The following is a 13,756-nucleotide window of genomic DNA, read 5'->3' on the forward strand; positions in this document are numbered from 1 at the left end:
TGGAGTTACAGTCGGATCATGAACAGATAATACTGATGCCATTGTATATAATTATACAGAGATTTTACATTAAATATCCAAATCAGTGCATTAATGTCTGTATGTGTGAGGAAATGATAAAGAACAGATTGCTAATTTGTGCCTTGGACTGTGTTCCATGCTCAATGCTGTATAATTGGATCCTGTTGTTGAAAATGGTGCATGGAAATGCAATGTCTATAAAAAGTATTCACCCACACCCCCCATGGACTGTATCATGTTTTAGTGTTTTACAAGACTGAATCACAAACACTAAAAGAAAGACTAAGTTTTTAAAAACTTTTTAAGTTTATTTTTTTATTTTTAAGATAGATCTAAATTACTAACAAATGTAAATCACCAAATTGTAGCATTTGTGCCCCTTTACTTTGACACACCTAAATCTGCAACCAAGTCTGTTGAGAAGTCAAAATACGTTAAAAGGAGATCACCTGTGTGAAATCAACGTGTTCCAAGTAACTTAGTAAAAAGCTTAAAAACTCCTGTATGTGGAATTTTTTGGTCAGTCCGTTTGCTGACAAAAACTACATAATGAAGAAAAAAGGAACATTCCAAGGTATCTGCGACAAAGTTTTTCAAATGTAGCGATCAGGGAAAGGATACAAGGACATTTAACAATGGCACTGAATATCCCTTGTAATAGAGTTAAGTCAATAATAAACAAATAGATTGGAAAAGAAAGAACAGAAAGATTATGGCTGTGTATCTGCCTAGACCGTCCTCACAAACTGAACGTTTGTGCGACAAGGGCATTAGTCAGGTAGCAGGGGCGTGTTCAGGGGGTGGCCTGGAGTCTGATTGGCCACCCCAGGTGCCACTCCACTATATTAACCTATGATAATTATCTGGTGGGACTTTTAATTCAAAATGTATGATGAGTAACCAACATTTCATTTATTGATGCATTTAAGTCTTAAACCTGAGTGGCAGTTATGCGCCAGAGCAGTGTCTAGCCTGCAAAAAACCCAGAGAAAGTTTTAGATTTTGAGCGGGGCGGTTATCGTTGAGTAACAGCATAAAACAACAGAAGAAGAAAAGCTTTCCCTCAACCACATTTCAAGAAGTCTGTGGGGATTCCGGGTTACATTTGTTACGCCTGGTTTTATTTCACTAATAGCTACTTGTCACCCTGAAAGATGTGAGTAGACTTGATACGCATACTGTGCCAGCAGTTAAAAAGGTTTTAGCTGTATTAAGCTAGGTTTTCTCCTTTTATGGTATGCTCATAAGTATATAGATGAGCTGCGTGCTGATTGGTTGGTTTTTAACGAGTGAAGCTGCGGAGCAAAAACGCCACATGGCCAACAGCACTCACTGAAACATCGAAGGTGGAGACTAATAAAAAACTAAAACGTGCAAATAAATCTATTGTGTCAACACACCACTGTTTTCAACATATTGACTAGATATCATTTGAAATGATAACGTTAGTTGTTTCCACTTCTGATGTTGAAGCAAACAGGATTGACTTAGGTGGGTAACCAAACTATATAGTAGTTAATTCAACTCAGCTTCAGTTAGCTAGATATCTTGCTGAAAAATAAAAATAACCTGACAAAGATCTGGACAAACATGCATCGTGAATTGTAGATTTACATGACAACACGGGTCATTTATTCGAATGAAACACAGTCAGGAACATGAAATAACGGTTTAGCCCCATTGCCAATAAACTAGGCTAAATCATCACACATTCTACCTATGCTCTTGCGTTAGCAAGCTAAACTAGTTTACAGGCCTACAGTCTAGGTGTTTTCGCTATCTAGCTGTTCTTGCATTCCTAGCAAATCAGCGTTAATAAAAAGCAGATGAGCTAGAGTCTAGCTAACATTGACTCGACGGGCATGGCTGATGTTCGTCTATACCGTAGCGTAGAAGATCCCTGTGCAGCTCGACCCCCAACTACACACCCGCTCGAACCATCTCACCAAGGACGGCCCTGAAAACTCGGGACAATGCAAAGCAGGACCTGCTATGAAGCTGTTGCTGAAAAGAGGTGTGCCTCAACCCTATGCCCACCACAACCTCAAGCTGCGGCATGATTCTGTCAGCAACAGCCATTAGCAATGCTAACAGCCATTAGCAATGCTAACGTTTCCTGTACCTAGCACCTGCCTTAAGGTGCTCTGCTGTTCGTTTTCTGGCTATTTTTTCGGAAGCTTTCCTTCTAATGCCGACTACAGCTAGTCTAGCTAGAGTCATTTGCTAAGTAAGGTATGTTGATGTGTTTTGAAACTTATTTAGCATTCTACTTAGGCTAGATACAGGAGATGCTAGCATTGCAAATATGCTAACTGTTAGCGACAAAATCACACTTACAGCCTGCGTTTGTGACGACCATACGGTCGGAACAGCACCTCTCCCTAGCAACAGCGGCCCAGCAAATCCCTCTCCAAACCATTCAAGGTCTTCATTCAAAACAAATGCATAAATGAGCGTCGAACCTCACAGGGAACCTCTCATAGAATAACATCAGCAATGCCCGTGGAGTGTCTGGTTCCTTGGGAAGATTATGAAAAGTGTCAGCATTCCCAGTACAGCCTGGAACACTTTCAAACGTTCTCCTTTGTTGTTCACGTGGAAGTACACAGAGCAGCGCGCAGCTAAACTAGTGTCTGAGATCCTGGGCCAGAACACCAGAGGGCTGGTCTGTATATAAATGTTGGGGCGTGACAAAGGTGATGCTATATTTGTGACGTCACAAATACAGCTTTTTCAAAACCGATCGCTTTACAGCTGCAGTTTCAAGTTGTGAGATTTAGATAGAAAAGAGGTGTCAATGGACTTTGAGGTTCACTGGTATGTCCATTTTACCCATTGAACAGTCGTTATTCAACTATGACAAGGTAAAATAGGTTTTGCAATCAATGACCCCTTTAATATCTATCGTTAATTTCCATATTTGTTTCAAACTAAATTTGAAACAAGGCAATTATATATCTAAAAGTGCAATAGTTATTATTTTGTTTTAGTCATATGCGTTGGGTAACATACCATTTAGCATACTTAGAATAAAGCAGATTTTATTATAATTCTGATGACAACATTTTGAATGTGTATTTTTGTTGTTGTATGTAGCCTACTAAGCCTACTAAGAAGTACAATTTCTTTAAATTAAGTATGGACAATTTCTATTACATTTGTATGGTGCCACTCTGTTGTGTTGTGATTCGTAGATCTATTTATCTTTTAAAAGAAACTTGAATTAAGTCACTGTAATGCTAGTAATTAAAGTAGATATGGGTAGTTTAGACAAATAATAAATTAATGCTATTCAGATGTGGTGTGTGTGTGCGTACTTTATGCCACCCCTGCATAAATTAGTGACCCACTTGGGATTGTTTTATTTTTACCTTTTTCTGTGTCTTTAAATCAAAACACTTAAAAGTGACTCAATGCTGGCATTGTTCTACGTAGTCTCATTTACAACACTGGGAATCCGGATTTGGTCATCTTGAAAAGTTTGTATCTGGATCAGGGTGATCCAATCCAATGTTGCTTTGAAAAACCAGTACAAAAGTAAAATGGATTACCTGATCCTGGATAGCAAAACATGGAATTTCAAAATCCAGATAATTCTGATCCAGATTAAACTTTCTGAACAACTGGCCCCAGAAGAACACCACCTCTACAATGAAGCATGGTGGTGACAGCATCATGCTGAGGGGATACGCCTCTGCAGCAGGGCCTGGGAGGCTTCTGAAGGTAGAGAGTAAAATGAATGCAGGAAAGTAAAGCACAAAAATCCAGGGGGGAAACCTGCTGCAGTCTTCAAGATGAACTGCATTTGTTTTCCAGTAAGACAACAATCTCAAGCTCAAAGCTAAATCCACACAGGAATGGCTTAAAAACAACAGTGTTAATGTCCTGAGGCCTTTTCCATTAAAGCCGCTCCAAAAAGAGGGACTCAGAGTCCAAACTTGGACTTAAAGCCCAAACCTGACTTTAATTAGCTTAACAAGTCAAGCGTGGCTAAAGCGGTTCAATAAAGGCCAATTTCAGCTCACGCAATCCGACTAATTCAAGTCACATTTAAGTAGTCAAGCTAATTGCGCGTGCACCCTATTCTTAAGCAGCCCGAGAGGTAGAACATGGTTTATATCGTTCCACCACGGCTAAAACCAATGCACACGGCCTCTTGACTTTGTCCAGAAAGATCCTTCCTTTTAAGCAGCTTCCTCATCCACCACTTCATCAAAATAAAATGACACGCCATGATTGACATGAACGATAGGCTATGTAGTTCAAGGTACTTTTTTATAGACATTACTTCATTGATTAAAAAAAACAGACATCCTCGAAACACATTAAATGTAATTGACTTTTTTTTTTACATTGTTTTATAAATAGCCTACTATTAATCAATACATTATCCAGTAGCCTAACTTTTTAACATGGTTTTTGTGTCGGGAAAACTAAGGATAGATGTATGAATTTAGGTTTAGTTTGTAATTGTAGGCTACTGTTAACAACTATGTAGCTATGATAATTATACTGTTATAATAGTTTAGATTAAGATATAGGCCTATATGCCTGATGCCTAAACATTTGAAATCACAAACTACCATATAGCCATACATTTAACATGGGCTATGTAGGTTTGTATAATTCTGAAATCATAGTTGATCATTGTTTAATGCATTACACTAAATGTTGTAACCTATGTATTTAAGTTGATTTTCTATAAATGTAGCCTACATATTAAACTGAGGGAGAATGAGAAAATGAGAATGTCTGTGGAAAATCATAGTTTTCTCGTTGGGTCAGTGTTACAGGAACGTCTGATTAAGAAACAACACGGGCTAAGCCTGACAGTTAGCCTACTAAATAGACATTATCTCAAAATGTATTCATGAAAATTCCTTAGAATTAGCATAAGTCTATTAATTCTTAAATATATTAAACATAATCAATTAAAACATACTTAAATGTTTTAAATATGGCTAATTGTGAAACAAGCAAGATTCAAGTAGTACATTTTTTCAGATTTCGCGCTTTCCCAATCGTTTTTCTTTTCCACCATTTCACCTCAGCTCTGCCTGCCAGGATCGTGACTTTTGCTCTGTAACGGTAAGATATCTGCAGTCATCCAATTTATCTGCTAGTAATCTGTGTGCGTACATATGTTTTACTTGTGCAGTTAATACCGTACTACATTAATTTGAATAATCAAGTCCAGTAAATCCGTCATACCAAACATTTTCATCTTGTTTTATAGCTAGCTCTAAGTCTCACATGGTCGATGCTAGAATCTTCAGATAGGGTGGCTAATTTGCGGCTCAGGTGGGCTTTGGCTGCGATGGAGAGTTGGTTGTTCTGCTAGGTTCAGGCAGGAGGACTCTGTATCGTATTTACTTGATACTTTATTCACACGGTACAACACTTCATTGTAACATTTGATTTGGCATTATGGTTCTGCTTGAATCGGCTCCCTGCCGCACCCAACGGAGACACCGTCTCGACCTCCGAGCAGAGAGCAGCGACGCATTCCCCCTACAACAGGAAACACAGAACAAAGGGTGGAGGCTGGGGAGGTGGAGGCAGCAGATTAAACAGAAGCACCCTGTGTCGCACTAGCAAAGCAGAGTGCAGCGATATCCTGATTAAATAGCCCTGCTAAGAGGGTGTGCACCTACTGCGTGATATGACGCGCTGCCAGTGACACGCTGCTAATGAGGCGTTATGTCTCGCGTCCCCCTGCATGAACCAGCTCCGTTTGTTTCTCCTCTAAGTAAGTAAGTAAGTAAGACTTTATTTATATAGCACATTTCATACAAGAATTTTAGCTAAAGGTGCTTTACATAAAATCAATAAAAACAATAATACAAGTGATACAAGTAATAATTAAAACAGCAACAATAATATAACTAATAAAAGTAGTAAAACCCTTCTGAGATAAAATTACTTAAATATTTCGGTAAGAAGGTAGGTTTTAAGTTGTCTTTTAAAAATGTCTAGCGTGTTTGCTTCCCTAATATTTATGGGTAATTTTTCCATAGTTTTGGGGCGTAATTAGCAAAGGCCGAATGACCAATCTTCTTATGACTGCTTCTGGTGACCTCTAATAGGCCTGCATTTGATGATCGCAGTGTTCTAGCTGGTGCGTCGTTTATAAGGGAGTTAGCAATGTAGATAGGTCCTTGTCCGTGTAGAGCTTTTTATGTGAGGAAAAGGACCTTAAAGTCAATTCTGAAGGTAACAGGGAGCCAGTGTAAAGTAGCTAGGACAGGACTAATGTGTTCTCTCCTTTTTGTTTTGGTTAATAATATAGCTGCAGAATTTTGAATGAGCTGTAGTCTTCCAGTGGTTTTCTTGGGAAGACCAGTCAAAAGTGCGTTACAGTAGTCCAGCCGGCTGGATATAAAAGCATGAATTAACTTCTCTGCATCATTTTTTTATGAATGGTCTATGATGGTGGTTTTTGATGGTGATTATGGTTTATGAATAGTCGTACCTTTGCTATATTCCTCAGGTGAAAGAATGCTGTTTTGGTCACTTTATTTATGTGAGAGTTGAAATTCAAATCTGAGTCCAGGATTACACCGAGACTCGTCACCTCTGGTTTATAATCGGGGATTAAGCTAGCGATTGGCCATCGCTAGCGAAAATCGCTCCTCATTTGCATAAAGTTGAGAAAATCTCAACTCTGTCGCGTCGCGTCGCTACCCACAATGCACCACGCAAGCGATTCGCCTGGCTTCATAGAAAATGAATGGAAAAAATGTGGTCGCTCTCATCGCGTCGCTGCAGTGTGAACGCACTGTTAGAGTGGAGGGGAGCTTCGGATGTCGTTGAAAAAATATTTATAGTTTGCCGGCATTGCCAACATTTTCGCTCTTCAGGCTTCGTTTTTTGGATCAATAGATAGCTAATTTTGTGCTGGTCGTAGACAGTTGTCTGTGGAATCCAACAGACTTACACATTTGTTCAGAGCCCCACGAAAGCGAGACAAAGTCCAACTCTCGCCCCTAGAGTCCAATGCAAGTCTGGTGACAAATTCGTCAGAAAAGGCAAGAACAATCAGATTTAGAAACTGCCGGTAGAGTCGTATATCTGACCGCACAGACATATAAGGGCCTTTTCTGGTTTTGGCGTCTTGAGTCTTGGGTCTCGGAAAATATCCGTATTTTTGGGATTGGACATATAGTTTTGCGTCTAGGTTAACTTGTTTGAGGTGTGGATTCTAGCTAGATTTCTGTTATACTCTGCCCTCTGCGCGTTAGCAGCCATAGCTGCACCATCACCATGGCAACCACACAAACACGTGCCACTCAGTAACACAGGTGATCGGTATTAGCTGATTAGTGGAGACACAAGCTATTCAGTCAACTCGTCTCATTAAAAGACTAAGAGCAACACAACACAACTACTACCACTACTGCTATATCTTATGCCACTACTTCAAACTACTAATTTTGCAGATGCTGCTAATATCTCTTTTACCAACTACTATGCTAATGGAACTGTTTTGTTCTACTACGCCACTTAGTGCGTTCACCTGACCATGAGAAACCCGATAGTAATTGTTGTTTTATGCCAATAATACGATTACTCTGTTTACATGTGTAATTATTTATGCGATTACTCAAACGCCTCTACGTGATTATTTTTATGAATCATTGTATGCTCCACGGACAAAAATTGCACCATCATCCTTCTGCAACAAAGTGTTGCCGTGTCTTCCTGTATCGGCCCTACTGCTGTATGTTTCATTGAATCAACACATTGAATCCTGCTAAAAAAGCCGAGTAAACACACTCAATGATAGGCTATACATGTACTGCTATTACTATTCCTACTATAATTTCAGCTGTTAAAACTATAATATTCTTGTTACGACTGGCTAGACTACTTCTTCTGTTTAACAGTTCAGCTTTCAGCTTCTCCCGCATTGTAGGCTATTTAAGCTCTTAGCTTTGTTGATGCAGTTCAGCTTCCTCACTGCCTCTTGAAATTCAACCATTTCTTCGATTGCTTCACAACGTTCAAACGTATTCTCCCGCATTGTATTTAAGCACTAAGCTTTGTTAGATGATTCAGTTCAGCTACCACACTGCCTCTTTAGAGTGAGTCACAATTTTTTTAAATTCATTTTAGCTTGCAGGTATTTTCTCATTTCTGTATTTTCAGCCATGAAAAAAAAAAAAAAAAAATCAGCATTTCAACATATTTTCAGAAGGAAATGCATGTTCTAGTTTAGTTTGCTTTGCCGTGCTAGAACAACGACGGAGCCAGATATTTCAAGGTTACAGTTTCTTTAAGCCGACACAATACTTAAGCAGTCAAACTAAAAACACGAAGCAAAAAGAACAATGTAGGCCCTGCATGTATAATACTACAGTAGCCTACTAATAGTAATGATTTTCGTAAAGTTCAAATGTATCTGCTTCTTGATCGGACTTGTACCACATTTTGACAGTTTTCTGCAATGCCTTAACTCCAGCTCACAAGCAGTGTTGGGTGTAACGCGTTACAGTAGTCAGACTACTTTTGTTAGGTAACGAGTAACTTAACGCGTTACTTATTTAATTGAATGAATCCGTAACTAGTTCCTTGTTCAAACAAGTAACGCTTACTTAATTTAGTCTTTTGGTCGAGAGCACTTAGCATGTAGCTAAAAGTCCAGGAAAGTTGAGGCTACTTTTCGCTAGGTACCTACGAAAACATCTTAATCTGCTAGACTGGTGGGTTCCCCTTCGTTCTTTTGGTGCGCAGTCTCACGAGCCCAATTTACCCGGCGTCATGGAGCCGACCAGCTTAATAGTTATTTAAGACTTGCATGTACAGGCCTACGTAATGTCACATTAAATAATGTATTGAACTCAAGCTTGTGTGATGTTTTGCTGTATCGTTCAGTGGTTTTGGTTTAGGATTATATTACAGTAAGTAAAATAGTCCGGTTCAGTACATAAATGAACAGCATTTTGCTACCATATACCTAGCTATAGCTTAGCTTCGTTTTGCTCCTAGATTCAAACCTAGCCCTTGTAGAGCTAGCTAACTACTAGACTTCTGCCTGACATTTTACAACATTATTTATTGATTAAAGAGTTTCTTGTTTCTTCTAAAATGAAGTCAGTAACACTAGATAAACAGCCAGGAATAAGTCAGTCTATGCGATTCAGACAATGGCCAGGTTTCCCAGATTCGTTGAGAAGCTCTTAACGCTAAGAGCTTCTTAAGAACGTTCGAAAAGCGCTCTAGAACGCTCTTAGCACGTTCTTAAGAAGCTCTTAGTGTTAAGAGCTTCTTAACGAATCTGGGAAACCTGGCCAATGAGTATGCCACTCTTGTGACTGCTGTTTGTTTTTGTTGTCTTTTGTTGTTTTGTGTCATTCATATTGTTGTAGTTCTGGCATTGTGGCGACATAAGAGTGACATTTGTCAACTATCCTTCGTAATAATCAAAAGGGCATTGTCACAGCCTTCTTCCCAAATATGTCTCAAGTGTCTAACTGTCTACCATTGTCCATTTCAAGCCTTTCCTGCATTCATATAGGTGGGAATGGTGCCTCGTTGAGTCAGCCCTTCAAATCGCTTGTAGGTATAGTTCAGAAACACCCAATCCTTGGACTTGAAGTCTGGCTCCGTAACATTGGCAACTGAAAATACAAAAGTATGGTAAGGGGGCCACAGTGAACTAAGAAGAATAGTATGTATGTGTTGATTCACAGATAAGTCATACTTCCTGGACGGACAAAAAGTCTGCCTGAATGACAAAAAGGTCCAGAATAGTTATATGTTCCTGAATTTGAGCAATTTGTTGAAAATATATTACCTGGTTGAAGGATGTCTGACTCTGGGAAGTCATCAAAGTTTGATGTGTCGTCAATGCTTTTGATTTCAATGGAGATGGCCGCTGGTCTTTCCCTGTTGGAGATAGGAGACATAATCTCACTTAATTTACCATATCCAGTTAACTCAAATTATTGGCACCCCTGGTAAAGATGAGCAGAAAGGGGCTGTTGTCAGCAATCCGTATTGTCCGCTATAAGCCAAAAATGCAGAAAGAAGAAACCAATATAATAAACAACATGCTTAGGATCACTAAATACTCATAATTTGTTCTTGTTTACCTAAACTTCCAGTTCAGTTGCGGGCACGTCATGGATGATGTGATTTGCATCACGGTGCAGCCGTTTTTTCCCTATGCTACTTATGCTGGCGCGATGGTAGGCCTACTAGCTTTAATGTTTCGTATGTGTTTGTCTGTACAAAATACAATCCTATCCCCCCTCCTAATCAAGTGGTGAATCGGCAGATTTAGTCTTGAGTCAAGTAACCTTAAATATAATGTTTCACAAGTAGTTGTGTGAACTTTCAAGCATGTCTTATGTGCAGGGTTCTAAATTAACTTTTTTGATCACCAGCCAAGTTGGCTGGTAACTTTCTAAAGTTACCAGCCAATCAGAATTTCCACTAGCCAAATTCTTTCCGGTGAAAATAAAAACAATTATGAGTTTCACTGAATGCATTTCATCATTTTATTAACATTGTTGGCATGAAAAACACAGAAAATAAAGTAAAATGAAGCACAGAAGTATGATGCAAGGGTATGTGAAATCACCAACACGTGACTAAGTAAGGACACGATTTATTGTAAATGTACGGTGGCCGACATGAGCAAACGCGCTGCAAACTAAGAAAACACATGCATATAGACAAAACACAAGCAAATTAAGAAAACATCTTAATTAATTTGACAACACATGCGTAGCATTCAGCAAACGCGCTGCAAATACGCACAACACAACCAAATACATAAACACTGCAAATACGCGTTGCAAAAACAAAAGCACGCAAACCAAAAACGCATCCAGTTATCACAACGGAAGTTTTCCAGGCCTCTAGGGGGAGATCCAAGTGGAACATCTTGATTTTCGGCCCCATGGAGCGAGAGAGAAAGAGAGAGCATATGAAAAGTTTGGACCAACATCGAAGTAAGTCTTTTGAAAAACTGTAAAAGAGGAGGGGCACATGTAAAAATGAATACTAATCTTTTTATGTTGCCTCTTTACTTCGATTTTGGTCCCCTTATTCAAAACAAACTTCTCATCTGCCCTCTCTGGTTCGAAAATCACGCTCTTCCACTTAGCGCTCCTACTAGAGGCCTGGAGCAGTTCCGTTGTGTTATCTGGATGCAGCTTATTTCTGTTTGCATTTGTTTTCGGGGTTTGCGTGCTTTCCTTTTTGCAGCGCGTTTCTATATTTGCAGCGTGTTTATGTAGCCCATTTGGTTGTGTTGTGTGTATTAGCAGCGCGTTTCTATATTTGCAGCGCGTTTGCTGAATGCTGCGCATGTGTTGTCAAATACATGAAGATGTTTTCTTAATTTGCTTGTGTTTGTCAATTTGCTTGTGCTTTGTCTATATTTGCAGCGCGTTTGCACATGTCACCGCCACCGTATAAATGGCTAAAACGTCCATTCGCATCATCATAAGATTGACTCCTGCCCCTGCATTTACAGTAATGTTTTGTCCTAAGCAGGCTATAATTAAACTGACCCAATATACTCTTTATTAAGAACAATGTATTTACATTACACTAGACTGTGTCAGTAAGCAACATAATTTTTCTTATGCGTAGACTACATAAGGCAATCCTTACAAAACATGACAACATTTTCATTGTCAAACACAAGCCATTCCCGACCTGTCAGCCATTTGGCATTACATTTTCTTTTCATCGTTTCTCTAGTGCTATCAATATCCTCATCCTCTGCCTCGTTCCTCTTCTCGCCCCCAGAACTTTGTCCTAACCACCGCCGCATTAAGTTCACTTTTTACTTTACTAGCTAGCTCTTATTACCTCCTATGATCCGCTATGCTTCGTTTGACTTCTTCCTTGTTTTCTGGTGGAAACTCCGTTCGTTTCCACGGTTTCTCGCGCCGGTTTCACTTCAACTGCGCGCAGCCAATGGGCGTATAAAACGTTATCACGTACCATTATGGCACAGTGTTCATTGGAAACTCAGGAAGTACTCCCAGGGGGATAAATGACCAAGAACCATGCCGAAAACAGAGCCTTATGTATCATTCATGTAATGCCTCATGTATCACCGGCCAAACTGGCTAGTGAGTTTTTATTAACACCCGCCAAAATGAATTTTAACCCGCATTTGGCGGGTTGGCGGGTGTTAATTTAGAACCCTGCTTATGTGTGTTCGGCATACATTTTTTTCATAGACTACGGTCGTTTTAGCCTACATCCACTGACTACATAAAATCATCTTGAACATTGCATTGTGCACAGGATTAATCTTTCTTAGTTTGACCTGGTAAACCGTTCAGGCTGTTCTCAGTAGATGGGATTTGCACCAACAAGTTAACACATAACTTGAACCATAATCAGTGCAATGTAGTCGGTACAATAATACTGGGTGATAAACACACATCAGCAAGACCAAGGAGATGATTGTGGACTATAGGAGGCGGCAGGAGGAGGAGCATGCACCCCTACTCATCAATGGATCGGAAGTGGAGAAGGTCAGCTGCTTCAAGTTCCTCGGGGTGAACATCAGCAATGACCTCACCTGGTCTGTTCACACGGACAAGGTGGTCAAAGCGGCCCGTAAGCGCCTCTTCTTCCTGAGGAGACTGAAGAAGTTTGGTATGGACTCAGTCATCCTCACTTTTACAGATGCACTATAGAGAGCATTCTGACAGGTTGTATCACAGTGTGGTATGGGAGCTGCACAGACAGGGACCGCAAGGCCCTACGAAGTGTGGTCCGTTCTGCTGAGTTCATCATCGGCAGGAGGCTCCCAGCCCTACAAGACACCTACCACACACGTTGCCTAAGGAAAGCCAGCAGGATTCTAAGAGACTGTTCCCACCCATCCTTCAGTCTCTTTACCCCGTTGCCTTCTGGCAGGCGTTACCGCAGCATCCGGTCGCGCACACGCAGACTGGACAACAGTTTCTACCCAAGGGTCATCAGGCTTCTCAATGGACACTGATATGGACATTGTTTTACTGCACACTAGTCACTTATACACTGTCACTTTCAGCTACTGGTTGCTCTTTCAGTAACATTGCACTACTGTACCTCACTGTACCTCGCCACCAGGCTCCTGTTTGGTCATTGACATAGTCACTGATCTGCAAATTTGCACCATTGCACTGTACTCCACTTAGGTTAGAATAGGTTATAGGGTTGAAACAGGTTTTTTGTGCATTAGGGTTAGTATAGCGTACTATTTATTGTTATCTGTAATTTAGGAAGCCTTGGTGTTAGGGTTAGTATAGTCGTTTATTTATTGCTATCTGTATATTTAGGGTTCCTCCGTCAGGAGGACCCTATTGTATTTGTTGGTATTATTAGGTTCCTCTGGTAGGAGGGAACCTATTGTCATGGTTGGTATTCTTATTATTAGGATTCCTCCGTCAGGAGGACCCTATTGTAATTGTTGGTATTATTAGGTTCCTCCGGTAGGAGGGAACCTATTGTTATTGTTCGTATTCTTATTAGGTTCCTCCGGTAGGAGGGAACCTATTGTTATTGTTGGTATTCTTATTAGGTTCCTCCGGTAGGAGGGAACCTATTGTTATTGTTGGTATTCTTCTTCTTATTATTTTTCTTCTCCTTGCGCCCCAATATCTCAAAAAGTCTCTTGTCATACATTTTCTAATTTGGCACATTAATACTACATCCAAGTGGGTACCCCCACACCAAATATGGGCCACATCGGACCATAGGGGGCACCACAGGCCACGCC

General features: G+C 40.1%; 1 protein-coding gene across 5 annotated transcripts in view; it reads right to left on the minus strand.

The window, feature by feature from the left end:
* Window positions 1-5,384: 5,384 nt before the first annotated feature.
* Window positions 5,385-13,756, minus strand: part of stk38l (serine/threonine kinase 38 like) — a 109,147-nt gene continuing 100,775 nt past the window's right edge. For 2 of the 5 annotated variants that reach the window (XM_047022587.1, XM_047022586.1), the window contains exons 12-14: window positions 9,818-9,909; window positions 9,525-9,641; window positions 5,539-5,766 (exon numbers count right to left, since the gene is read on the minus strand). In XM_047022587.1, the coding sequence (XP_046878543.1) occupies window positions 5,720-5,766; window positions 9,525-9,641; window positions 9,818-9,909 (256 nt within the window). In that variant the 3' untranslated portion in view covers window positions 5,539-5,719. The other 3 variants (XR_006956296.1, XM_047022584.1, XM_047022585.1) reach the window with 3 other exon arrangements.

The sequence above is a fragment of the Hypomesus transpacificus genome, chromosome 7 (genome assembly GCF_021917145.1).
Source record: "Hypomesus transpacificus isolate Combined female chromosome 7, fHypTra1, whole genome shotgun sequence".
Taxonomy (NCBI): Eukaryota; Metazoa; Chordata; class Actinopteri; order Osmeriformes; family Osmeridae; genus Hypomesus; species Hypomesus transpacificus.